The 26,539-nt window shown below is 36.8% G+C and overlaps 1 protein-coding gene across 4 annotated transcripts in view; it reads left to right on the forward strand.

Moving 5' to 3' along the window:
- The window catches only part of tafa3b (TAFA chemokine like family member 3b), a 121,896-nt gene that overhangs the window by 68,062 nt on the left and 27,295 nt on the right, over window positions 1–26,539 (forward strand). For 3 of the 4 annotated variants that reach the window (XM_058784219.1, XM_058784216.1, XM_058784215.1), the window contains one exon: window positions 17,728–17,840. In XM_058784219.1, coding sequence (XP_058640202.1) covers window positions 17,729–17,840 — 112 coding nt within the window. In that variant the 5' untranslated portion in view covers window position 17,728. Of the gene's footprint in view, window positions 1–17,504; window positions 17,536–17,727; window positions 17,841–26,539 lie in introns of those variants that run through there. The other variant, XM_058784217.1, reaches the window with a different exon arrangement.

The following is a 26,539-nucleotide window of genomic DNA, read 5'->3' on the forward strand; positions in this document are numbered from 1 at the left end:
GCTCCATTAGCCACAAAGACAGATGGAGAGACAGAGGCTGAGCTTTCATATAAGAGGCCCCTGGTGGACGCGATACGTGTTGTTTGAAGAATCAAAAACCATCCATTTCTCTCTCCCTCATGTCCATGTACACACACTGTTCTCTCCGAATCGTTTTCCCGTCTCTTCACAGTTCTTGACAGGCTTCATCAGAGTTCGGATCTGTTCCGGCTGGATGGGCTCTAAGTCTTGTTAGTTAGGGTACACAGCTGTTAGCCTCTCACACTTTGTGAGTCAGTGGCTGCTAAAGTCATGTCTGCTGAAGTTAGCCGTGGTGTCAAGTGTCCTGGCAGGTGGAGGTTTGGCTGTGAAAGTCAGCATGGCCTCCGTAGTGAAGACTCACATGAGCCGGGCCGTCACTTTACCGCTGACTCAAATGTCTCCCCGTATCACCTTCATCACATTCATTTGTACTGTATATTTCATGAAACCCGTATACTCCACAAGCTGTACCATTTTATATAAATTGACCCACAAAAACAACATTTGGATGTTTTATACTCTAGCGTTAAAAAGTTTAGGATGGTAAGATTTTTTTTTTTTTATGTTCTTGAAAGAAGTCTCTTATGCTCACCAAGGCTGAATTTACTTGATTAAAAAATACAGTAAAAACAGTAATATTGTGAAATATTAGTACAACTTAAGTAAACATTTTCTATTTTAATATATTTGAAAATGTAATTTATATCAGTGATGGCATAGCTGAATTTTTAGGATCATTCTAATGCTGATTTGGTGGGCAAGAAACATTTCTTATTAATGTTGAAAACAGTTGTGCTTAACATTATAATGGAAACTGATTTTTACAGGATCCTTTAATGAACACAAAGCAGGTTTTGTTTGAAATAAAAATCTTTTGTAACTTGTAAATGCCTTTACTGTCACTTTTGATCAATTTAATGCATCTTTTATAAATAAAAGTATTCATTTATTTTATTTCCACAAACTTTTAAACTGTAGTGTGCATCACTGTGAAAATGTAGTAATGTTATGACAAATAAAGGAAAAATTTATTTTAAAATGTGCCAGATTCTTAAAAATGTACTCTATCTTTGTATTCATGTTGGTTTCATTTGGATTTGAAAAACTTTTATACCATCAAGTGAAGTTCCAATTTATTTGAATATAGCCGTTTTTCATTATATTATTGTTTTACAAGTCACTGAATTATTAATGTGAATTTGTTTGGTGTTTTATCTTATTTGTTTTTTATTTTTATTTTTTATGTGAATTATTATCATTTTGGGAGTTGTACCCCATTACATTTTACAGCCTGAACTAACCCTGTCTTCTGATCAGTTCAAATAATCTTATATTTTAAGAGACGTATTGACCTGTTTTTGTTTCCCCCCCCCCTTCTTCTCAATATTTCAATAAATTGTTGAAACTTTGCCTATCAATCTGTGACATCATGTGTCATATTACTGTCATCAACAGCTGATCGCTGCAGGTTTATCCACTAGGCCCGCAACTCTTGTATTAGCATAGTTTTTCTATTGTTTAGGGTGATATAAAGAGCTCAGATGACACAGGAAAGGAACCGACAGAACACTTTTTCACATTTCCGCCGTTAATGCCGCCTTAATGATCAGCATGCATAAATTATACAGCTCAGACACAGACAAAACACTATAAACCTCTCTATGACAATCTAATGCCAATTCCTGTTATTCGAACTGGCAGCTTCAGGGGTTGCACAAAAGTCACATTAATTACAAGATCCCAAATTATTTCATAGAGGGATGTGGGATGTATCTGATGTTGCTGTGACTCTCCTCTGTTCTAATGAGACTCTGGAGTCTGGAACCAGAGAGCCACATCTTCCTTGATCTTAGTTTCCCTCCCTTATTAACTCACTCCCATATGATTGGATGTGTGTGTATGTGTGTGTGGCAGAATAGGTCTCTTAAAAATGTGTCTGATTTATCATGCATAGCAAAAGTGTGGAAGGAATTATTCAAGAGACTTACGAGGACCCCTGGTTAAGTGCAAGTGTGTTATCGCACGAGTCCTTCTTTTAAAGCTGCCACGCCTGTAAAATTTGCATGAAAGGAGATTTAGTCTCGTGCACACTGTTTCATTAAGTATTATAGCAGAGACATTATTAGTGCACCATCCAGCCGGTAATAAAACCCAGCAGCATTCGGCCGGGTTCTGAGAGGTGGGGTGTGGGATATCATAAGCTCTCTGCAGGCAGGAGGGCAGACGGACCGGGCCATAACACAGGTAATTACGCAAACTCTAGTGTCAAAGGTTCACCGTGGACACACAGAGAGAGAAATACAGGCATAAAAAGAGAGAGGGGGACAGAATCACACTTGGTTCACGCAGCATGCTAATTAACAGCTAGGGAGTGATATGCAGCGCATGTGGAGAGGGTTGGGTTTATTGGGTCCATTCAGTCTTAAAAGCAGGTTTAATATAACTCGACTCTGCGAGGTGAGAGGTTTCTGAGGTTCTGGCTTTTCGCACTTCTGTTCTTTGCACACTTTCTGCTTCACTAATGCTGAGGCGTGGCGTGTGAAAAGAAGCAGAGGAGAATTTGGATCAGGCCGCTGTTATGCTGTTGGTAACGTACTCGTGGGAGCAGATGAAAGGACGGATTACTGGGGACAGATTTATGGATGATTATTTACTTAAACAGAGGCAGATCTGTGGCAGTCATTCAAGTTAGGTGAATTAACATGCCACACATTATGATATTTACAGTATATATATGACTTTGGTGAGAAATCTGGTCACCCAAATGACATATCAAATGCATAATAAATTCTGAAATTAATGTTTTAATAACAATTTACAGTTTACACTATGAATTACACTAGTTTTTAGTTAATTAAATTTAATTATTTACTTTTATTTTCAATTTCCATGCATGCAAATCTGACCTTTTGTACTAGAGGTCACATGACCAGTGTCACAAATTTGATGAGTGACCCAAAAATAGTGGAGAATCTTACATTTCTAATATTCATTTTACCTCATAATTATTTTAACATACTGTTTTTAGCTTTAAATTTTATTTTGAATCTCAAATTTTTATCGTGGTCTTAGACTGTTAGATCCAATCTGTATATCTGCTAATTTGAATGAGATAAATAGAGAGAGATACTAAGAGAAGGATGTTTGTGTTTTTGTTATGTATTGTGTGTGTGTGTGTGTGTGTGTGGATAATCTCATGTGCCCGTTCTGACCTTTTCCACACACATTTCCTCTGTAGATGTCATTAGAGTTTTTACTCATTACCATCTATTCACTGCCCCAGATATGCAGAACACATATTTAAGGATTGAATAAAGCCAAATGTGATATGAATATTTAGATAATATTTAGACAAAACTTCTGTAAAGATAGCCCACTGAGGCGAGAGCTTAGTGAATCCAAGTGCAGATTTATTTACAAAGGTGATATCCAAAGTACAAACAGACGAAGACTTGACATGAACAGACTAGACTAGACTAGACTTGACTTGACTTGACTTGACTTGACTTGACTATGCCTTGACAAAAACACTCACCGACAGCAGGCTAAATACATTCAATACACGACAGGGAACAAAGGCAATGACATGGCTACTTATAACAAACAATGAGGGTCACATGACATGAACAAACCAATCAAAAGATGACAAGGAACAAGGGAACCAATAGCATGAAGACACGAGGGAAGGGGAAGCAAGACACAAACAGAAACCGTGACGACACTTCAAAATAAAAGACATGAAAAACAAGAACATGAAACAGAACCCAAAACAGACCTTACAACTACATAAAATAGCATGACTACATACACTTCCAAAAGAGTAATAAAATCAGTAGCTAATGTTTAAAGCCCTATTCATCAAGAAAAAATATATAAATAATATATATACAGGTGCATCTCAAAAAATTTGAAATTTTTTTTTTTTTTGTAACTTAGTTCAAAAAGTGAAACTTTATATGTAATGAATCTAGAATATATGAAAGTAAAACATTTCAATAGTTTTCATTTTGATGATTAGAGTGTACAGCTCATGAAAGTCAAAAATCCAGAATCTCAACATATTGGAATATTTACATTTGAGCTTCATTAAATGACCATCCCTACAGTATAAATTCCCGGGAATCTCTTGTTCTTTGAAACCCCAATAATGGGGAAGACTGCTGACTTGGCAATGGTCCAGAAGACAATCTTTGACACCCTCCACAAAGAGGGTAAGTCACAAAAGGTCATTACTGAAAGGGGTGGCTGTTCACAGAGTGCTGTATCAAAGCATATTAAATGCAAAGTTGACTGGAAGGAAGAAATTGGGTAGGAAAACGTGCACAAGCAACAGGGATGACTGCAAGCTTGAGAATACTGTCAAGCAAAGCCGATTCAAACACTTGGGAGAGCTTCACAAGGAGTGGACTGAAGCTGGAGTCAGTGCATCAAGAGTCACCACGCTCAGACGTCTTCAGGAAAAGGGCTACCAAGCCACTTCTGAAACAGAAACAACGTTAGAAGCATCTTACCTGGACTACGGAGAAAAAGAACTGGACTGTTGCTCAGTGGTCCAAAGTCCTCTTTTCAGATAAAAGTAAATTTAGCATTTCATTTGGAAATCAAGGTCTGGAGTCTGGAGGAAGACTGGAGAGGCACAGAATTCAAGCTGCTTGAAGTCCAGTGTGAAGTTTCCGAAGTCAGTGATGATTTGGGGTGTCGTGACGTCTGCTGGTGTTGGTCCATTGTGTTTTATCCAAAGTCCAAAATCAATGCAGCCGTCTACCAGAAGATTTTGGAGCACTTTATGCTTCCATCTACTGACAAGCTTTATGGAGATACTGATTTCCTTTTCCAGCAGGACTTTAAAGGGATCGTTCACCCAAAAATGAAAATTTGATGTTTATCTGCTTACCCCCAGAGCATCCAAGATGTAGGTGACTTTGTTTCTTCAGTAGAACACAAACAAAGATTTTTAACTCAAACCGTTGCAGTCTGACAGTCTAAAAATACTGTTCAGTTTCTCGCCCAAACCGATCGTTTCGTGTCTTAGGTCATCAATGTATCGTCATGAGCCGCAGGGTTTAATTTGGATTTGTCTGTGCATGTTTTTTTTTTATTCTCAAAGATTGTGTGCCCATTGACTTGCATTGTAGGACTGACAGACTGCAACGGTTTGAGTTAAAAATCTTTGTTTGTGTTCTACTGAACAAACAAAGTCACCTACAACTTGGATGCCCTGGGGATAAGCAGATAAACATCAAATTTTCATTTTTGGGTGAACTATCCCTTTAACACTTGCCCACAGTGCCAAAACCACTTCCAAGTGGTTTGGTGACCATGATATTACTGTGCTTGACTGGCCAGCCAACATGCCTGACCTGAACCCCATGTGGAATCTATGAGATATTTTCAAGAGAAAGATGAGAAACAGTCGATCCAACAATCCAGACGAGCTGAAGGCTCAATACCACAGGCTGATCGCTTCCATGCCACACCACACTGATGCTGGAATTTGTGCTAAAGAAGCCCCAAACAAGTATTGAGTGCATAAATGAACATACTTTAAAGAACTTAAACTTTTCTGTTTTGCAAATCCTTTTTTTGATTGATCTTAGGAAATATTCTAATATTTTGAGATACTAGATTTTTGACTTTCATGAGCTGTAAGCGCTAATCATCAAAATTAAAACAAAAAAAAAAACTTTTGAAATATTTTACTTTACATGTAATGAATCTAGAATAGATGAACTAAGTTACAAAAAAAAATGAACCTTTTCACGATATTCACATTTTTTTAGATGCACCTGTATAATATATAAGGTTTGTTCCAAAAACCTAGTGAGTTGCCTATTATAGACACTTTCAGCCGTGCTTGAATCCAGAATATATTAACATCTGTGCTGCCTTCAAGGTTGCTGCCTATGTAGACAGCTTACTAGGTTTTGAGACAGAACTGTATTTTTTCCAACCTTCCAAACAGTGAAAAATCAGTCAACTCATTTATGAGGCTCAGTAGAGATGCATTCTAAAAAGAGCCAGCCAGTCAAAAAACTCGAACTCCCTCCAGCAGACCAATTACAATCATGCTGCTCTCACTAAACCAGATGCAGAACTGGAAAGCTCATTCTACACGGTCTTAGGAAATTACACATATACAAATACACTATGCAAACAGTAAAATATGTGCTTTCTAGTGATGTGTGCTGTATATGTATGTTGACATAACCACAATGAAATAATTGTGACTGATTAAAATGAATTCAGGACGAGAGCTATTAGATGCTTGGATGTATTTGTCTTATTAAAGATATTACACAATATACTTAATAATGTACATGAGTAAGTATATTAATAATAATAATAATAACTCCATTCTAGCAAACTGAAAGATTCCTTATCCTTTCATTATGAAAAGTAATGGGAAGGTCACTGGAAATGCATTGATCAGTGGGAACCTGGTGTGACCTGGGTTTTTCCATTACTGTCACAGAAGTAAAAACTCATTCAGCTTCACAGCCTTGCGTTGCGCTTTTGGCACCCTCCAAGTGTTTTAGTGCTGATGCAGAGCTTATTAAGGAGGAAACAGTACTGCAGACTTCTAAACTTGTGCTCGTCAAGGAAAATGGTGCATTAAATCCTCCTGAGGTTGATTATAGGGAGTGTTACTGTATGTGGGTTAGAGAGAGAAATCCCTTCAAAACAGATATAGTTAAAACCTCTTTCACATCACTGTTTGATCTCTCGTCTTTTAACAGGCACCTCGGTGAGAAGATTTATTGAATAAATATAATAATAAAATATTTATTATTGCTATTTAGTCTCTTTTTTCATTAGTCAAATATTGGAATTTCCCCTTCTTTCATCTCATTTACTCTCTTCTTGTCTCCTCTGTTTTTTTTTTTTGTCTCTTCATGTTTCATCTCCTCTTGTCTCATTTCCTCTATCCTTCCACTCTTTTCGTTTCATCTCCTCTCATTTTGTCTAATTTCCTTTCATCTTGTCTCATTTACTCTCATTTCATCTTCTTTTCTCTCATCTTGATCTTTTTTTCTCATCTGATTTCTTCACATCTCATCTTCTCTCATTTAATCCTTTCGTCTCATCTCCTCCTGTCTCATCTCAATTTCTCTCCTTTACTCTCGTCTCACTTCCTCTCATTTTTGCTCTCATCTCCTTTTATCTTGTCTCTTCTCATCTCATTTCCTCTCATCTTTTTACCTTGTCTCATTTCCTCTTGTCTGGTCTCTTCTCATCTCATTTCCTCGTGTCTCATTTTCATCTCTTAATTTCTTACTTTCTCACATCTTTTCTCCTCTCATCTTGTCTCTTCTCATTTCCTCTCATTTTTTACCTCTCGTCCCATTTCTTCTCATCTCCTCTCCTTTTTTCTCCTTTTCTCTCATCTCATTTCTTCTTGTCTCATCTGATTTCCGCTCGTCTCCTCTCCTCTTGTCTCATTTCCTCTCATCTGGTCTCTTCTCTCTTTTTTTTTTTTTACCTCGTCTTATTTCCATCTATTTATTTCTTAGTTTCTCACATCTTTTCTCCCCTCATCTTGTCTCATTTCTTCTCATCTCCTCTCTTTTTGTCTCCTTTCCTTTCTCTTGTCTCATTTCTTCTTATCTCATCTGATTTCCTCTCATCTCCTCTCCTCCTGTCTCATTTCATCTCATCTCGTCTCTTTTCCTGTGTGCCGTGAGAGTTGGACTGCTCTCCCATTGGGATGCTCCTTTCTGTTCTCAATAATTCATAACTGCACGCAGAGTGTTTTTTTCCTCACCAGAAACAGACACTGAGCTGCTCTTGCATAAATGATTCAGCGCGCATGCACCTAGCCCCACACAGTCTCTCATTAACTTTTAAAACTACCCAGAGTCCCATGTTGTTGCTTTTTGGTTCTTGAAAATCCTCCATTTTAGGTTTTGTTCTTCAACCACAGCGTTCAAGCTTAGTACCTTTGGCACCGATTTCAAGGCCCATTTTAATACTTCAGTGGAGTCGTAAACCTTTAGCGCATATTTCATCTATAGTTTCTCTAAGTGGCCAAGTAAGTCTCTTTAAAATGCTCAGGGTAAATATGTACCTGCATTGTGTCTTGTGTTTGTGTAGGTATGTTTCTTATAATGGATATTTACCAGGTTTAAACAGGGTCAACAACTAATACAAATTTCCTGTTGGATAGCTGTAATGCTAAAGTATGACGATCAGAAATAGCAGAAAAAAGGAGCGAGAGAATGATAGAGATGCAAGAGAGAAAGCGAGGCATTCCTAAGACATTTCTTCATTACTGAGAATTCCTCTAGGAGGCATTTTGACTCGGGCCAAGACACAGACAGAGTTCAAAGTAGCACTTGGTCAATCCTATTTGAATCCATGGGACTCATTTCGAACAGAGTGTGGATTTAAAGTGGATTAGAGCCTGTTTGGGGGCAGGCTGAGGGGTTTCTGAGTAAACCTGATATCGGTGGTCTCTCTCCACCTCTCCCCTCAGTCTCCACACGCTGATTGTTTTTCAAAGACTTCCACGCTGTGCTATTTGCATTTCAGATATATTTCTTAAATTCCCAAACGTGTCCTGGAACCAATCCTGCTCGAGCTGCTTTGGTTCAAAGTGTTTGAGGGACTTTTCTCTCACTGTAAATCCTGAAAGATGAATATAAAGGCTGCAGATGCACGGTGCTGCTTCACTTTGATCTTGTTTTATACTTTTTTATCCTGCGCAGAGTCTTCATTTGTGTAAAACTCCTCACACTGTGTTTGAGAATATCAGCGCTTAGCTGTGCTGCATCAGTGAAGCTGCTCCATCATGCACACACAAACACACACACACATGCAGTGGGAGAGAGAGAGAGAGAGAGAGTTTGGAGATAGTTTGAAAACTGCAAATTACTGTGTGTGTGTGTTTGTGTGTGTGTGGCATCTCCTGTGTTCTGTTGTATGAAATATGAGAGTTGCACATTGTGTGGTTACACCCTTCATGGCTGTGACATGACAGTTAAATAAGAATCTCATTGCTCATGGTGAGTGGGCAGAGCTGTGAATATGTCACATATCAATACAGTGTGGACACAAAATTTGACCTACAGTATTTTTACAATGAAGTTCTGGCAACCACAGCTGCCGGTATTTTACCGTAAATGTGAAATGTGATATTTTTTTTTTTTTGAGGTTTTGAGATTTTAGTATTATTTTTATATTATTATAGGACTGATTTATATTTTGAGTGTTTATTTTTCCGTTTTCAAGTTTTAGTAATTTTATGTTTTTGTTATGTAGACATTTTTTATATTTAATTTTTAAAATATTTGCATTAGTTTCAATTTAATTTATTTTATTTTATTTGTTTTTGTTGTTGTTGTTTTAATTTTTTGTAAATTTAGTGTGGCCAAAGCAATATTTAAATTTTAAATTAAATTAAATTAAATTAAATTAAATTAAATTAAATTAAATTAAATTAAATTAAATTAAATTAAATTAATTAATTAATTAAATTAAATTAAATTTAATTTAATTTAATTTAATTTAATTTAATTTAACCAAATTCTGTATTTTATAGTTTTATTTTTTTTAATTAACAATAACAACACAAAGACCCATTCACAAAGAAATAATAAATATGCGTGTAATATTCATTTGTAATAAGTGTTCTGTATATTGTAAAATATTATTTATTTATTTATTTTTCCACAATTTTCTCTTTATTTTTCCAAAGATTCTCTTGCATCCTTTGGGGGGATGTGGACCCCAGTTTAAACCCCCCCTGAATAAATAAATTAATTAATTGAATTAATTCACCATTACTTGAATAATATGGCTATTCTTTTTCTATAGTTAGACAATTAGCTTGTACCAGCCTGGAAATTCAGAGTGTTCCTTCTCAACCAGCTATTTCTGCATTCTTGTTCATGCATTCATTTTTTAGCATTTTTCTAAACAAGTTGCCATGTTTGTTTTAAGGATAATGACTGACATTGTAGAGTCCTAATGAGTATTTCTTGAAGCGTGACTTCATTAGGAAGTCTTCCATTCTGTTATCCAGGAGCTTCTCTCTTTCTCTGGCTCTGCTTTCCTGTCTGGTGTCGATGTCCTGGCAGCAGTTTTCTCATTTTTAATTGGTTGTCATTTCTGGTGCCAGTGTGTGATTGAGATCAGGTGTGTGTGGGTGGGATTAAATGGCTGATGTAAACCATCATATTTATTGCTGGCCAGGTTTGACCACCTGTTCGGTCCACTGGCACAGAAAGCGAGTCACCCTTTCTAGTTCAGATCTTCATCAGATGCCCGTTACCTGACAGAATCTGCCACATGACAGAGAAGGGATGCCAACTCATGGTCATTATTTTCACCAGAGCTGTCTCTGCCAGCCACACTGGCCACGAACACCTATCAGACGAATAAAAATATCCCTGTGAAAAAAAACAAAAAAACAAAATCCTCCACCCGCTCTCTCATGATGTCTGTCTTTCTCATTCTAGTGAGTTGGTTCAGTCGGAGGCTGATATCCGCCAGTGTGTCGGACATGATTTGTGGCCATTTGAGTAAACGGATACACATTAACTGATCTTATCAACCCACAACCGAGACATTGCGTTTTAGTGTAGGGGTTATACAGATTACACACACATACACAGATAAAGACCCAGGAGTTTCATAAAAGCTTCTTCCTTTTAAGAGAAAAAGATTCTTCTTCTACTATATTAAGACATGTTCTTTCCTGAATCCCAATTCAGGGTTCAACATTATGGATTGGGCGACTGTGTGAGTTTGGAGCTGATTTGTCCTTTCTGGTTTAGTACTGCGTGAAATTTGAGGCAATTAGCTTTTTTACTATTTTTTGAAGAATTGCGTTTCACTGCATCTACATCATTGATCTTGTACATGTGTTGCAAACTTTTATATTTGTGATGTATTAATGTCAAATTATTCTGATTTAAATGACACCAAATGAGTATTATCTATATAGATTGTGAAACATTAATAATTGTAATAAATAATAAATTGTTTAGGAAGTCATTTTCATGTCTGATTATAAATTGTTTAGGAAGTCATTTTCACAGTTTCATCTTGTATGCTATTGCTTGGCATTGTTGTCTGCAAAAGTGTGTTTAGGTACATTTTGAGCAGTCATGGAATTACTTTGTAGTTAATATTGCTAAAAATAGCTATAGAGGTTTTCAAACATTTTGATGTGAAGAATACAATATAGCCTTATAACCATTAAATATATTAATATTATAAAGGCAAGATGTGTGTTTTTTTTTTTTTTAATAACACTGCATTTAAATCAAATTTATACATTATTCAGAAAATATTTACATATTATATTAAATGCAATATATGAGAGTTGAAATATATTTTCAAGAAATATATTTCTAATCAGTGTTTATGAAAAAGGTGAATGTCTTTTAAAAATGTATGTTAATGATATTTATTAATACCTTAAATTATGTTTACTTTATATTTTTTTTCTGTAAAATATAATTTTTTTTACTCTCATGTTTTTCCGCAGACTTGATAGCACTGCTCTGTGGCCTTTTCAGTTTGAAAACCTCTGATGTAGCACTTCTATGGCTTTGTAGATGGTGAAAATATTGTCAGGTCAGGTAAAAATCTGAACTACTAAATATTTAATCAGACAGGTAACTTCAAAACAAATTTGTATTTACCAGCATAACCTGACATGTCAGTATTGATTACTGCACATTAAGCCCCAGAGCTTCTCAACATGTGCATTGTTCATTGATTTTAAAGACTGCTGATAGATAAAAAAAATATTCTTATGAGTGCTGATGCATTAATATCTTCAGACATTGTTATGCAGCCGTGTGTTCAGATATGCAGATTGTTCCTTTAGGGGAGAGAGAGGGAGAAAGGGTGAGTAGAGGGAGAACAGTAGAACTACAAACACATTAATTTTATAGTGCACAAAGCAGCACAGCTACCAGCCTGCAGCATTTGTTACAGGACTGGAGAACCTGTCTGAATAGAAGCAGGAAGGGAAGATGAAAGGGGCTTTAGGTGATGGGTGAATATCTTTGATGCCTTTGGTCTGTCGGTCATAATGAGGTCTACAATGCAAAAGTTGTATTGATATTTTGTGTGTGTGTGTGTGTTTGTTTTTTGTGTTGATTTGTAGCTAGTGTTTGAACTTGAAACGTTACATGAAATGATGTGAGCTCTCTGAAATGGTATGATTGTTTCAGTCTTGGCCAACCGAATAAGGATTGGAACCATTAGGCCATGGTTTAAAATACTGAATGAGAAACAGAGAGACAGAGAAAGAGAGAGGTTTGATGTGGACATATACTGTACTTGGGGAAAAAATGAAACAGAAATGTCTGCGTGTGATGATGTCACCATCTGCAAAAATTCCAGTGGGACTAATTAAATGAATGGAACGGAGACGCCTGCCTCTCTCTCTCTCTCTCTCTCTCTCTAAATGTTTAAGATGCAGCTGCTGTACTGTGAAACACTAACTGGGTTAAAAAAGTCTCACTGCAAGTATAGGCTTAATATGGTTTCACTGTGGAAACACTCCTGCCCCTCACACTTCAAATATGGCTATTATACCTTTAAATGGGTGCCATCTTACCTCTGAAATAGCCTACAACTCTCACAATGTAAACTTATAACTCTAAAATACTGTAGCTTTATCTATGTCTCCCAAAATACAATCTTTAACATTCAAATACTGCCCTTTTATCTCTGAAGTACTGTCCTGTACCTATGCATTACTGTCCTATATCTTTGAAATACTGCCGCAGTATATCTGAAATACGTCTGAAATGCAGAACTGCTGCTCTGTTTCTGAAATTCTGTCTGAAATACTGCTGTTCGTTTTCTAAATATTGCCTGATACCTCTGAAATTCTGCTGCTCTTGTGCTCTGTTTATGAAATATTGTCCTATAACTTTAAAATACTGCTGTTCTATCACTGAAATACTGTCCTGTAACAATTCTGCTGTCTTATACCTCAAAAATACTGTTGTTCTATCTCTGACCTACTGCTCTTTTCATGGAATTTTATGTCTCTGAATGCTTTACGCAAATATCTAATCTTAAACCTAGTTCTATTTCTGAAATATTGCTCATCTGCCACAGAATTTCTCTATTTCTCTATTATTTCTATCACACTCCAAACTTTAACACTCAAATTCTTGCCACTGTAAGAAATACTGCCCCTTCTATTATTAATGCAGCCTTACAACTCTAAAATACTGCTCATTTACTCTTGAATTACCAAAATACTGCTGATTTAGTGCATTTGTGGTTGCAAATGAACACTTTATTCATTCTTTTGAATGCAGGAAAAGGTGTATGAAGTGTTTTTGCTGAATCAATTGATCAGAAAGATATTTTCCCAATGCACACTTCCAGCCATTCTCTCTCTCCTTTATTTTTCACTTTTACAGTCTCACTTCTAGTATGCTTTTTGGCTTGAAAAATAACTTTTTCTGCTGCAGGCCTTTGTTAGCAGAGAACTGAAAAGTAAATAATTTAAAAAAGGGAGGAAAAACATTAAAGTAAAAAGGGCATATACCACTACAGTAAAAATAGATATTAATTTACATCCGTTTGAAACACTTTGCCTTTTTCTGACATTGAAATGAATTGCAAAAACTAAATAGCTAGCAATTAAAGTCTTGCTGGAGATTTGCTAGTGATTAAGCTTGACTGGTATTAGTGCAGAGACATGTTGATGATGCTAGCCAGTGGGTGTTTGGCAGTGTTTACTGAGAGCTCCTAAAGAACTAATGAACACACAGCGGAAGTTTAGCCATCAAAGAAGAGCAGCCAGAGCAAACACAGATATACACACACTCAACCCAACACACACAATGCCTTTCTTCTGTGTGATCAGCCTGTTGAAATTCCAAAAGGACAAAGTTAGCAAGTATAATGAAGCTCATTGGGTATTATTTTGCTGATTACAGTCTAAATTGACGCCAAATTGCATCTGTGTATACAGTAGTACTGGTTACAGAATTAAATGTTAATATTGATGTTTTATATTTTTCTAAGTTAAAATACTTCTATCCCAGCTTAATGACTAAGTAAACCAAAAAAAGGTTCAAGCTTTAATGACTATCTGTTTGTCTAAACAATGAGGGGATGGGAGTGTTTGGGAAAACGGTATGGAGAAGGATTGGTGCCACTGGTGGTGCAGAAATAACACACTGCAGATTTCTGTGTATGATGTGAGAATATAAATGACAGCGACAGTATCTTTTTGTGTGTCCATGGCCGTCCACCTGCAAACTGCAAAACTCCCTCCAGGCAGGGGTTTTCCTGCCCACCCCTCAGCTTTAAACAGAAGAGATTTCTAGTGAGCTCTGCTGGTTGAAAGATAATTAGTACGCTAAATCTGCATAATTTGACACATTCCCACAGCGACTCATAGACTTCCCTGAGCCAGGCAAACTATTTCCAAAACACCTCTTATGTTGTTTATCTCTCTATCTTCCACACATGTCTAAATCTTTTTCAGTCTGCCGAGTAACTATTTGTGTCTGGAGCTTCATCAGAGTATGTGTGTGTTGTGCTCCATGAATGTAAAAAAAGAGGCAAATTCATTATTAAACTGATACTAATCAGAAGAGCAACTCACAGGCCTCCATTACCAATCTGCAGGGGAGAGTTCACTAAGAATGAACTGTGCCCACTAATAATGCCATTTATTTGTGCATGCTGTTCGTGTTGTGTTAGCACCCAATTCACTAAAGGAATTATGCAAATCAGGTAACAGTGCGAACACGCCCCAAAATTAGTGCTGAATGCAATTTGCACAGTGCAATTCCCCATTTTGCAGGCCGGCTGTGTATGCTAGATTGTGGAGGATGCAGAAGCTACTGTACAGCATTGCTCCACTGCAGTCCAGGCACCTGAATCAGCTATTTAAAATGCAGATTCTCATCAATACATTGTTTTTGGGTATGTGCCCGGTTATAACACTTTTATTTATCATTTTATCATCATTGGATGAGGTACTGCTGCCATGATCAATAGAAAATGTACACAAACATCTCTTTGTGACAGAATTCTGCTAACCGTCCATTTTCCACAGACGTCTAAATGATAAAAGTGTGCTCTTATTGGTTGGCTGATACTATTAAATGCTCTCACATGATGTCTTCTGAACTTCCTCTCAGAAGTGTTATACTGTATAGAATTACAGACTAGTGCTTACGGTAATAGCATAAGCACACAATTGCACACATGCATATGGATAGTTTATTAGCACCGTTTACCTTTCAGATGACAATGCATTGTAAATGAATAATCTGCTTTCATTTTCTCTCCAAATGAAATGCTTAAATATGTCTGTCTGAGATAAAAGAAATAATAATAAGAAAGCTGAGCAGTGCTTTTTATTTTGCAGAGTCTAAACCAATGGTCTATGTAGTTTTACGATTTCATTTCATTAGACCCGACACAAACATTCCTCAGAAGTGTCAATTATTTCCAGCCAGAGTGCGAATTGTGAGGAGGTTGGAAGGGAACTGACTTTTTGCTAATTAAAGCTTAAACCCCCAATCCATGTCATATTCTTAGCAGCAGTCATATTGTAAAATAGGCTTTTTTTTTAAAAGAAATTAATACCTTTATTTAGGGCTGCACGATTATGACAAAAATCATAATTGTCGATTATTCCCTTGAAATTGTAATTGCAATTATTAATAACAATTATCTTGAACATATTTATGCCATTGTTTGAAGCTGCATGCAATATTTTTATATAATATATATATATATATATATATATAAAAGGCTGAAAACACTCTTCCTGAACTTTTATTGCTTTTCTATAGCACTGAGCCTCAAATGTCAACTATACATTGGTTTGGTTTCTTCTTTAAGCAAAAAAAAGGTAAAATTATGCATGGTATAATAATGTTATATTAAAACTAAAAGAAAAAATGGTTTACTAAAGCTATATATTTAATTTACAATTAAACAGATGAAATTTCAAATTACAGTAACATTTTACAGTACAATTTATATTATCAGGGCTCCAGACTAGCATTCGAGAGCAGTAGCACCAGCACCTGATTTGGTAGCACTGAACATGTAATAATAATATTACAAGTTTTGTCTCTTTGAAATGCACATTAGAACAGGAACTTGAGTTCAGAGTAGCTGGAGCTTGAGTTGGGATGCAGATGTACATTTATTTTTATTAACAAAAACAGTACCATTGTGAAAACTGTAACAGCCTCATATTTTATACATTTGTAGGTCATAACCAAAAGTACAGCATCTCATTACCATGGTAAAAAAGTAGCCTAACTATATGGTTATACTATATGGTGTTTGCATTGAAAAACAGTAGCCTAAAGACATTCAGTCAATTACAAATTCACATCAACTGATAGAGTAATTAACAAAATAATGTAATTATATTCCATTACTCCATTAACATATTTAGTATATTAATAATATAATAATACTCAATATGAATATCCTACTTTTCTGCCACCATATTGTTACCGTTAGTGTTACTACAGTAAAACTACGGTAAATGTGTGTGATTTGTGGATTGAAACGTCTTCTTAGCACTGTTTCTGCTGCTATCTGCATCAGTGTTGATGAGAATAACAGCTCTGATTTATTTGGCTTTAAACTAGTTTAAATTAAAGAGACGTGATTTGTACTGGACAACTCTGCGCTGAACTGAGTGCTTCTTACTGGATTTCACAGCGTTGTTTAGTGCGTGATCGCGACTGGTTACTGTAATAAATGCATGCGCTCTAAGCTCGCTGTGCTGTTTTCTTTTGGCGGATAAAAGGTCAATGTGGCGCACAGTTCAAACGAGTACCGCTATTTTGTTCCGCTTTTGGCGTTTAACATATCTATCATGTGCAACAGAGTGACAACGACTATCGGTTAGACAAAATGTCTTTTATCCAGTGTGTTTGAGTTAGTTAAACCCCGCGCTGCAAACACCTCTTAAGCACACAGAATAATGCAAGTGGACATTTTTAATTGCTTATTTATTTTTGTAATCGCGGCTTTGATCGATTATGTAATCGTGGCATCCATAATCGTAATCGCGATTAGAAATACGATTAATTGTGCAGACCTACCTTTATTTATCAAGAATGCATTAAATTGGTTAAAAGTGAGGGTAAAGATATAAAAATATATTTAAAATAAAAGCTGTTCTTTTTAACTTTCTATTCATCATAGTATCTTGGATATGTATCTGTTTTCAGCATTGATAATGAGAAATGTTTCCTGAGCAAGCACCAATTTAGTATCTCAGCTTTGCCCTCACAGGAATAAATTCTGTTTTATAAATATGTAAATAGAAAACAGTTCTTTAAATTATAATAATATTTTACAGTATTATTTATTTATTTATTTTTTTATTTATTTTTTTTTACTGAATTCTAATTCATTAAATGCAGCCAATAAAATCCCCACCCCAAACAAGTAGACAACAACGTTACCAAAATCAGTACCAACATCAACCACTAGGGGCTCAGTATCTGCCAGAAAACCCCAACTCACCCCCAAAAGCTTACTCTCTCTGTAAGTATTTGTATAATTCAGTGTTTTGGAGCACTCAGCATTGTATCAGAAAACATTCAGGAAGAGCATGATGACATTTAGATTGTGCTGGAGGAGAGAATGAGATCCCCTCTAGAAACATGCAGTCTAAAAGCCTTTCTGATCAGTGTAATGGTCAAGTGCTGATATGCTTTGTGTGTGTGTGTGTTTCAGAATGCAGGAGCGGGCAGTACAGAGGGTGTACGCGTGGCTCTTGCTGGTGATTTTGACCCTTCTGTCTCTCTGGGGTCATCTGTCTGATGCCTCCTCTCACCGCAGTCACATTGGTAAGTCAAGGTCAAGGTTCATTCGGTCAAGCTTGTTGTTATAGTCTTATTTTCATTTCAACCTACAGTGTTATTTATTTTAATGAGCCGTCTCATTAAAAAAACAGCTTATGTGGATTGCATGAAGTTGATTTGGGGCGATATTACCATAAACATTTTCATTCTGTTTTTAAAGATCTGAAGTTTGGTTCTTGTGTCTATCTGTACAAGACATTTGAATGTTAAAAGCACAAACCATAGACAGAAAGCAGCGTGTTTTTGTAAAGAGCTCAGTGGTAGATGGATGCTTAGATCAGCTTAAAATAGTCTAGAGAATGTTCTCTATTTATGAGGAGAAGAGCTGATGGACTGCAGGACACTGATGTCTCTGGGGTTATGTAGATGCCGCTGCAGAACATTCCAGTACAAAGTGATAAGAGTTTATTTGTCATAAGCACTTGTTTGTCTTATATAGTAATTGAAGATGATATTGATTCTGATTTATGCAACTGGCTGTCACTTTCTAAAGTGAGTTGCATTGCATTCGAGGGGTACATTTATCAGTTTATGGATTCCTGAGATTCCCATAGCCTTCTGATTAGGTAAGTAACGCTAAAAGTCTGGGGTTGATAAGACTTGATTTTAAGTCTCTTATGCTCACCAGGGCTGCATGTATTTGATAAAAATATAGAAAAAACAGGAATACTGTGAAATATTATTACAATTTACAATAACTGTTTTGTATTTTAATGTATTTTAAAGTGTAATTTATTCATGTGATGGCAATGCTGAATTTTCAGCAGCAATTACAGACTGTTTTAAAGCAGTTTTATAGTGATAAAAAAAATAGTGATTCAATGATGATTCAGTGCAAACAAAATGATTCAATGCAAACAAAATTAAATTCTGCTGTAAAGCAGACAATAGTAAACAGTCATTTTTCAGCTGAAATTAGTTCATTGTTGATTCAGTTCGGTTCAGTAACTGTGTAAAGTCCATCAATTATGGAATGAGTTTAATTTATCTATAAAGCAGTTCTCATCCAATAGCGTCTGTGCAGTCAAGTCAATAATATTGCCAAATATAAAGTGTCCCCAACTAAGCAAGACAGAGGCGTCAGTGGCAAGGAACCGAAACTCCACTGGTGATAGAAATGGAGAAATATAAGCTTTGATGAATAGAGACATTCAAAAGAACAGTATTTATTTAAAAGAGAAATAATTTGTAACAGTGTAAAACTGTTTACTGTCACTTTGGATCAATTTAAAATGTCCTTGGTGAATATTCTTTCTTCAAAAAAAAAAAAAAAAAAGAGACTTTTTAAATGGTAGTGATTTCTCATGTTTTGTCATTTGCTGTAATCTATTTAAAGCTGCAGTCCGTTTAACTTTTTTGGGTTAAAAATGATCCGAAATCAATATTTGAGCAAGTAAATAACCAGCCAATGTTCAAAACTATCACCTTACTTTAGCCCGATTCACAACGGTTAGCTTATAATAATGTTTTCTAATTTGAGTGGTACGGGTAGGTTTTCGAGGGAAATTTAAGCATGCTGCTGCGTCATTACGTCACGTCTGTAAACATTAAGAAGTTGTCCTGGCTACTAGGCTATCGCATGTGAGGATCCTGCAGGTGGCGGATCGTTTAGCTTTTTCTCAGAGCAGCTAGAATAATTAAATGTATCATTTTGATGGCGGATTGTAATCCAGAAAGGATTATGTGTTTATGAAACACATGTGAATGAAATTAAATTATATTCCAGTTTTAAATGTGCTTCTGATTACAGATAGCCTGGGACTACACAAGATTTGTATTTTAAAGAAAATCAGTTCGAAGGGAGCATAGTTTGCTTCTTGGGTTAAAAGAATTTCTTAATATGAAATTTGAATGATATGACAATTAGAGATTAGACTGTACAGAAATTGAAACCTACACACTACACTGTTAGACATTTCAAGTGTTGCCAGTAAGTTACTGTAATTAAGATTTACAATAGAAAACTGCATTTGATTTACAGTTGCAAACTGTACTGTTTTACAGTAAATTACTGTAAAGAAATCCAATTCATCAGTATACTACTGTAATTCATTCATTTTAATATAGATTTCATTAGATTTTATTATTTTTATATACAGTGAGGAAAATAAGTATTTGAACACCCTGCTATTTTGCAAGTTCTCCCACTTAGAAATCATGGAGGGGTCTGAAATTGTCATCGTAGGTGCATGTCCACTGTGAGAGACATAATCTAAAAAAGAAAAAAAAAGAAATCACAATGTATGATTTTTTAACTATTTATTTGTATGATACAGCTGCAAATAAGTATTTGAACACCTGTCTATCAGCTAGAATTCTGACCCTCAAAGACCTGTTAGTCTGCCTTTAAAATGTCCACCTCCACTCCATTTATTATCCTAAATTAGATGCACCTGTTTGAGGTCGTTAGCTGCATAAAGACACCTGTCCACCCCATACAATCAGTAAGAATCCAACTACTAACATGGCCAAGACCAAAGAGCTGTCCAAAGACACTAGAGACAAAATTGTACACCTCCACAAGGCCGGAAAGGGCTACGGGGAAATTGCCAAGCAGCTTGGTGAAAAAGGTCCACTGTTGGAGCAATCATTAGAAAATGGAAGAAGCTAAACATGACTGTCAATCTCCTCGGACTGGGGCTCCATGCAAGATCTCACCTCGTGGGGTCTCAATGATCCTAAGAAAGGTGAGAAATCAGCCCAGAACTACACGGGAGGAGCTGGTCAATGACCTGAAAAGAGCTGGGACCACCGTTTCCAAGGTTACTGTTGGTAATACACTAAGACGTCATGGTTTGAAATCATGCATGGCACGGAAGGTTCCCCTGCTTAAACCAGCACATGTCCAGGCCCGACTTAAGTTTGCCAATGACCATTTGGATGATCCAGAGGAGTCATGGGAGAAAGTCATGTGGTCAGATGAGACCAAAATAGAACTTTTGGTCATAATTCCACTAAACGTGTTTGGAGGAAGAAGAATGATGAGTACCATCCCAAGAACACCATCCCTACTGTGAAGCATGGGGTGGTAGCATCATCTTTGGGGGTGTTTTTCTGCACATGGGACAGGCGACTGCACTGTATTAAGGAGAGGATGACCGGGGCCATGTATTGCGAGATTTTGGGGAACAACCTCCTTCCCTCAGTTAGAGCATTGAAGATGGGTCGAGGCTGGGTCTTCCAACATGACAATGACCAAGCACACAGCCAGGATAACCAAGGAGTGGCTCTGTAAGAAGCATATCAAGGTTCTGGCGTGGCCTAGCCAGTCTCCAGACCTAAACCCAATAGAGAATCTTTGGAGGAGCTCAAACTCCGTGTTTCTCAGCGACAGGCCAGAAACCTGACTGATCTAGAGAAGATCTGTGTGGAGGAGTGGGCCAAAATCCCTCCTGCAGTGTGTGCAAACCTGGTGAAAAACTACAGGAAACGTTTGACCTCTGTAATTGCAAACAAAGGCTACTGTACCAAATATTAACATTGATTTTCTCAGGTGTTCAAATACTTATTTGCAGCTGTATCATACAAATAAATAGTTAAAAATCATACATTGTGATTTCTGGATTTTTTTTTAGATTATGTCTCTCACAGTGGACATGCACCTACGATGACAATTTCAGACCCCTCCGTGATTTCTAAGTGGGAGAACTTGCAAAATAGCAGGGTGTTCAAATACTTATTTTCCTCACTGTAGAATTCATTTTATTATTACTCTACATAGGTACTACTGGCATTCAGTTAAAACAGACACAATAATTACAAAATATCAAATTCTTTATTTAAAACATTGCATGTATAACGCTTAAAAATATAGTCTTCCAATGCTGGAACAGTGCATCTTCACCATTTCTCCTGTCTTAGGACGTTTTGCAGTGCATTATGTTGTGTCCTCTGGATTCATCCTCACAAAGAATCTTTAGGCAACAGAAACATAATGGGGAAAAAAGATAAACATCTGCAAAACCCAGGTGCTGCTCCAAAACGTGGCCACCATCTTTGCTCACCATCCACTTTGTTAGTGACAGAAATGTCTTCTCTGAAAGACAAGAAGTAGAAATGGCACACTTTTAAAAGGCAAACTCCATATGTGGAGTTGTGTAGAATACACAAACCTCTCAAAACCATAGTTGGCCAACATTAACTACTAACACCTGAACAAAATTTCACATTCATTAACCTAATGTTAATATAAGATAAGCGTTGCTCGTTAAAAATAATTTTAATTCAGTAACTTAAGTCAATAAGCTGACAAAAATCGTTTGAAACAACAGCCCGCAGTTTACCATAGTAAGTTTGTTACCGCCATGTTGACGGGTAAATGTTATTAACGTTAGGTAAACTGGTGTGCAAAAATCTGACACAAACACACAGACAAACGTACATATATTTTTACGTTGCTTGCTGGTCTTATTCTCTCGTAAGGTGCATCGATACACAGCGCAGATGTTCTCCGGAGCTCTTCCACTCTTGCGGGTTCATCCCCGGGCAAAACCCGTGGCGCTGCCCCGCTGGATCCGTGTCTTCCTCGGATGCGAGTGGCGCGGCGCGACTCGATAAAAAACAATATAGACCCCATTATATAGTAATATTATATACTATCTACAGTGGATGCGGACAGTAAAGTGATGCCCCGGTATATTTCTGACGTACAGATGCACTCCAAGCGCTCGCGCTGTTTCTGACACGAAGTACAAACAGATTTTCCAATCATTACAAGCGATGTAACACGTTCTGTGTAGTCAGTCCCAAACTGTTGCGGCGTTGTAGACACGGTGCAGGGCAAATCGTGTCAATCCAAATGTAAGAAATTAGGAAAATAAAACAACCTCAATAAAATGGCACCAAAGCAAATACAGTAGTATACAGCAAATTTAAAAAATACAGTAAGTCTCTGTATGTGGGGTCTGACGTCACAGAAAATGCCCATGATGCAAAGGGTATTACAGTTATTTACTGTAAAGGGGATTTGCAGTATTATACTGGGTGATATACAGTAAATAACTGCAGAAATTACAGAAATGTCTAACAGTGTATACTCATTGTCACGCAATGCTGATGTTGTTAACATTAATCATTTGAGAATAAATATAACAATAATTGGCGCACTATGGCTGCCGTCGCATCATCCAGGTGGATGCTGCACACTGGTGGTGGATGAGGAGACCCCCCCCCGCCTCACAATGTAAAGAGCTTTGAGTGCCTAGAAAAGCACTATATAAATGTAAGGAATTATTATTGTTATTATTATTATTATAATAATAATTTGATTGGTCGATGTGATATGAACTAACCGATCATTAGATTTAATTACCATTGGTAGCATGATTTATTGTAATTCTTTTTTCCTCAGTTGGTCAGAACAAACGTGGCAGACTTGTTACTTACTTGTTCAGATGGCAATATACGGTGAACATTTTTATTTGGGTCATATATTCCAAGATGTAGGCTATAATCTGTGATTCCTAAGTACAGTATCCATGTAACGGGGTGAACGAGACGTGGTACAGTAGCTAACACTAGGAGAGTGCTAAACGCTAGACAATACTCGGCGATCTAAACAGGATCTGAGTGGGTATTAAATAGAATGTGTAATAGCTCTCAGGTGAGCGTGTGATTGGTGACAACTGTGTGATCAGTGCAGCATGTGATTGGTGACAGCTGTGTGATCAGTGCAATGTATGATGGGAAATGCAGTCCAGTGTGATGTGCAACAGTCTGTGTGGTGCTAGAGTCAATGATGGAAGGGCGACCTCCGATGGCGAGTGGACGGAAGACCACGAACCAGATTTGTGACAATCCACACCGGTGCGGTGACTGACAGATTGACAGACTGACACACATACTCCTCAATCCATTAGATTAATCCATGCTGGAGCCATGCTGGAGTACAACCCCATGAAAGGAAGATATTTCCGTACAGAGCTGCAATTCCATGTTTTCATACAGAGATGGCGACAAAGAGGAAAAACTTACAGACTGCAGCTTTAACTACCTTAAAGGGATAGTTCACCCAAAAATGAACATTTTTTCATCATTTACTCACCCCCATGTTGTTCCAAACCTGTACGCATTTCTTTCTTATGTTGAACATAAAAGAAGATATTTTGAAGAATGCTAGTAATCAAACATTTGTTGGTCCCCATTGACTTCCATAGTGTTTCTTTTCCTACTCTGGAAGTCAATGAGGACCATCTGTTTGCTTCTTCAAAATATAATCTTTTGTATTCAGCATAAGAAAGAAACTTATGTAGGTTTGGAACGACATGAGTGTGAGTAAATGATGACAAAATTTAAATTTTTGGGTGAACTATTCCTTTAAGTCAGCAGTACATCAAATGCGAGTTTTGTTGTTTGTTTATCTTGATATGTTCACCATCCTGCAATATCTACCTGATTTTGTAGACAAGCCGGTGACGCAATGCAGTGTAATTTATCTTCTTCTTCTTCTTTTTTTTTTTTTTTTTTTTTGAGTGTATTTGTCCACTACAATAAATCAAACTACCGGCTTTCTCCCAATAAATTAATATACAGCCTATTGTGATAATGCTGTAAATAAGAATCTTAAAAGAAAGAAGCTTTAAATAAATATTAACGCGCGTGAATAAATCCAATTTCTCCTATAGATTAAAGTTTCGCTTTCTAATCCGTCACCGACAGAGGAGCATTTTGGCGGTAGGGATTTAAATCTCTAACAAGACTCAAATTGACACAGGCAGTGGAAGTGGAAGACTTCTTTTTTTTTTTTTTTTTTTTTCGATCAGGTATGGTACAACAAGTAATTTCAAAACGTTTCAGTCGGTTTATTCATATCGTGTATAAATTATTGATCTCGTATAAGATGCATTTGGTTGAGTTACGCTGCAGTAAAGCGCTTCATTGTAGTACTATACAGTGATTATCTCTTCTGCGCGCGGTGCAAGCAGGACAACAATGCAGAATATTAATAACTAAGACTGGCACTGTCATATACATAGCATTATAATGAGAACACTATTATAATAAAACGCTGTGATTTTTTTAGTGTTTAGTTGTGTTTCTGCATGTTATTGTCTGAAGAACGCGTCCACAAAAGGAGTTAATTCAGAGCCGCGCATACACGTTCATGTGCATTCGGGGCATTTTGTGCAGATAGCCTATAAGTCTTAATATTAACCTTATATAAATAACGAAGCGTATTCTATTTGAGATAAATGAGTTAAATTCCATTGATTAAAAACCGGCTATCATTCTACTGGTCATCTTCAGCGCGCGTAACTCAAAACAGAAATGCAGAACGTTATAACTCATATACATAACATTATAATGAGAGCACTATTAAAAAAAAAAATAATAATAATGTTGTGAATTCTTAAGGGTTTTGCTGACGTTTAATGTTAACTATCTTTTAATCAAAACATAAAACATTATTTACCCCGTTTGTATCTGCGAGGCGTCCGTTACACATTTTCCCTGTGTATTTATGACTGTCCAATGTCTGACTTGACTCTTGGTAATATATTTTTCCCCGCCCCCAAATATATGATTCGACTATCAGTCGACTATCGGCATGATTCGAAAATTCCGATTCGACTATGAAAATCCTTAGTCGGGGACACCCCTAGATGACGGTGATAAACCTCATCATCATTTTCAGATTTATGCAGTAATTTTAAGCTAATTGTTGGATACTATTAACATGACTTGTTTTAAAGTGAAACTCTGGTAAAGCATTGAGCTTCACAGCCTGTTTCTTTTCTTTTGTGGTGAGCACATTTCATTTCTTGACAACATGACTCACTCATTGTGTGAACTTCTCTGGTCTGCTGCAGCCGAATGGTGGCTCAGACTATTTTTTGAAGAGGGTGGAGGGGACCGTAAATTGAAATCTCAAAATGTTACATAGAAAATGATTTGTGAATTCATTGCCTTTTATTGTGATGTAAAAATACATCTAAGTAATTATACGGCATACTGCTGGAATTAATTGATGTGGGTCACTAGTCACTAGAATATCATTAGAAAATAAAATCTGCTTTTCTTGACCACACTCTTCCCTACACAGCAGTTCTTCATTTTGATTGGATAAGTGGTCCAGGAGTTAAATGTGTGATCCAATCAGAGGTGGGAAATAGTTCAGACAATCAGTTAATTACACACTACTGCTAACAGGTCAGAGCAAGGTGACTGAACACACACACACACACACACACACACACACACACACACACACACACTAAACCACTGGGAGGGAAAAACTAATAACTCTAAACTCTTCTTCTCTATGAGCAGCAAAAGCTTCAGGGACAATGAGCTAAATGAGAGTGAAGTATTTGTTTCACACACATACACAAGGAATATAGCCAGAAAGTTTGCTGCTACTGTAGGTCATTCTTTATGAGGCTCATCCTCTCAATAAAACTAATATCCCTGGAGAGAAAAGACAGAGAGAGAGTAAAGGAGGGAGAAGGGCTGCAGATATCCATTGAAGGGCATAAAGAAGAGAAAGAGACAGAAGTGTGGAAAGAGAGACAGAGACAGATGAGTGTGTCATGAGATGAAACACAGGAAGAGACACGGCTCTTGTGGATGACTGCAGTCCTGAGCTCTCCTGCCCTCTGTGTGTGTGTGTGTGTGTGTCCTGTGCCCTTCTGGCCTGTAAAACATGAGTCTCTCTCTGTCTGTCTGACATGTCCTAAACCTGCCCA

The sequence above is a fragment of the Onychostoma macrolepis genome, chromosome 08, assembly GCF_012432095.1.
Source record: "Onychostoma macrolepis isolate SWU-2019 chromosome 08, ASM1243209v1, whole genome shotgun sequence".
NCBI lineage: Eukaryota > Metazoa > Chordata > Actinopteri > Cypriniformes > Cyprinidae > Onychostoma > Onychostoma macrolepis.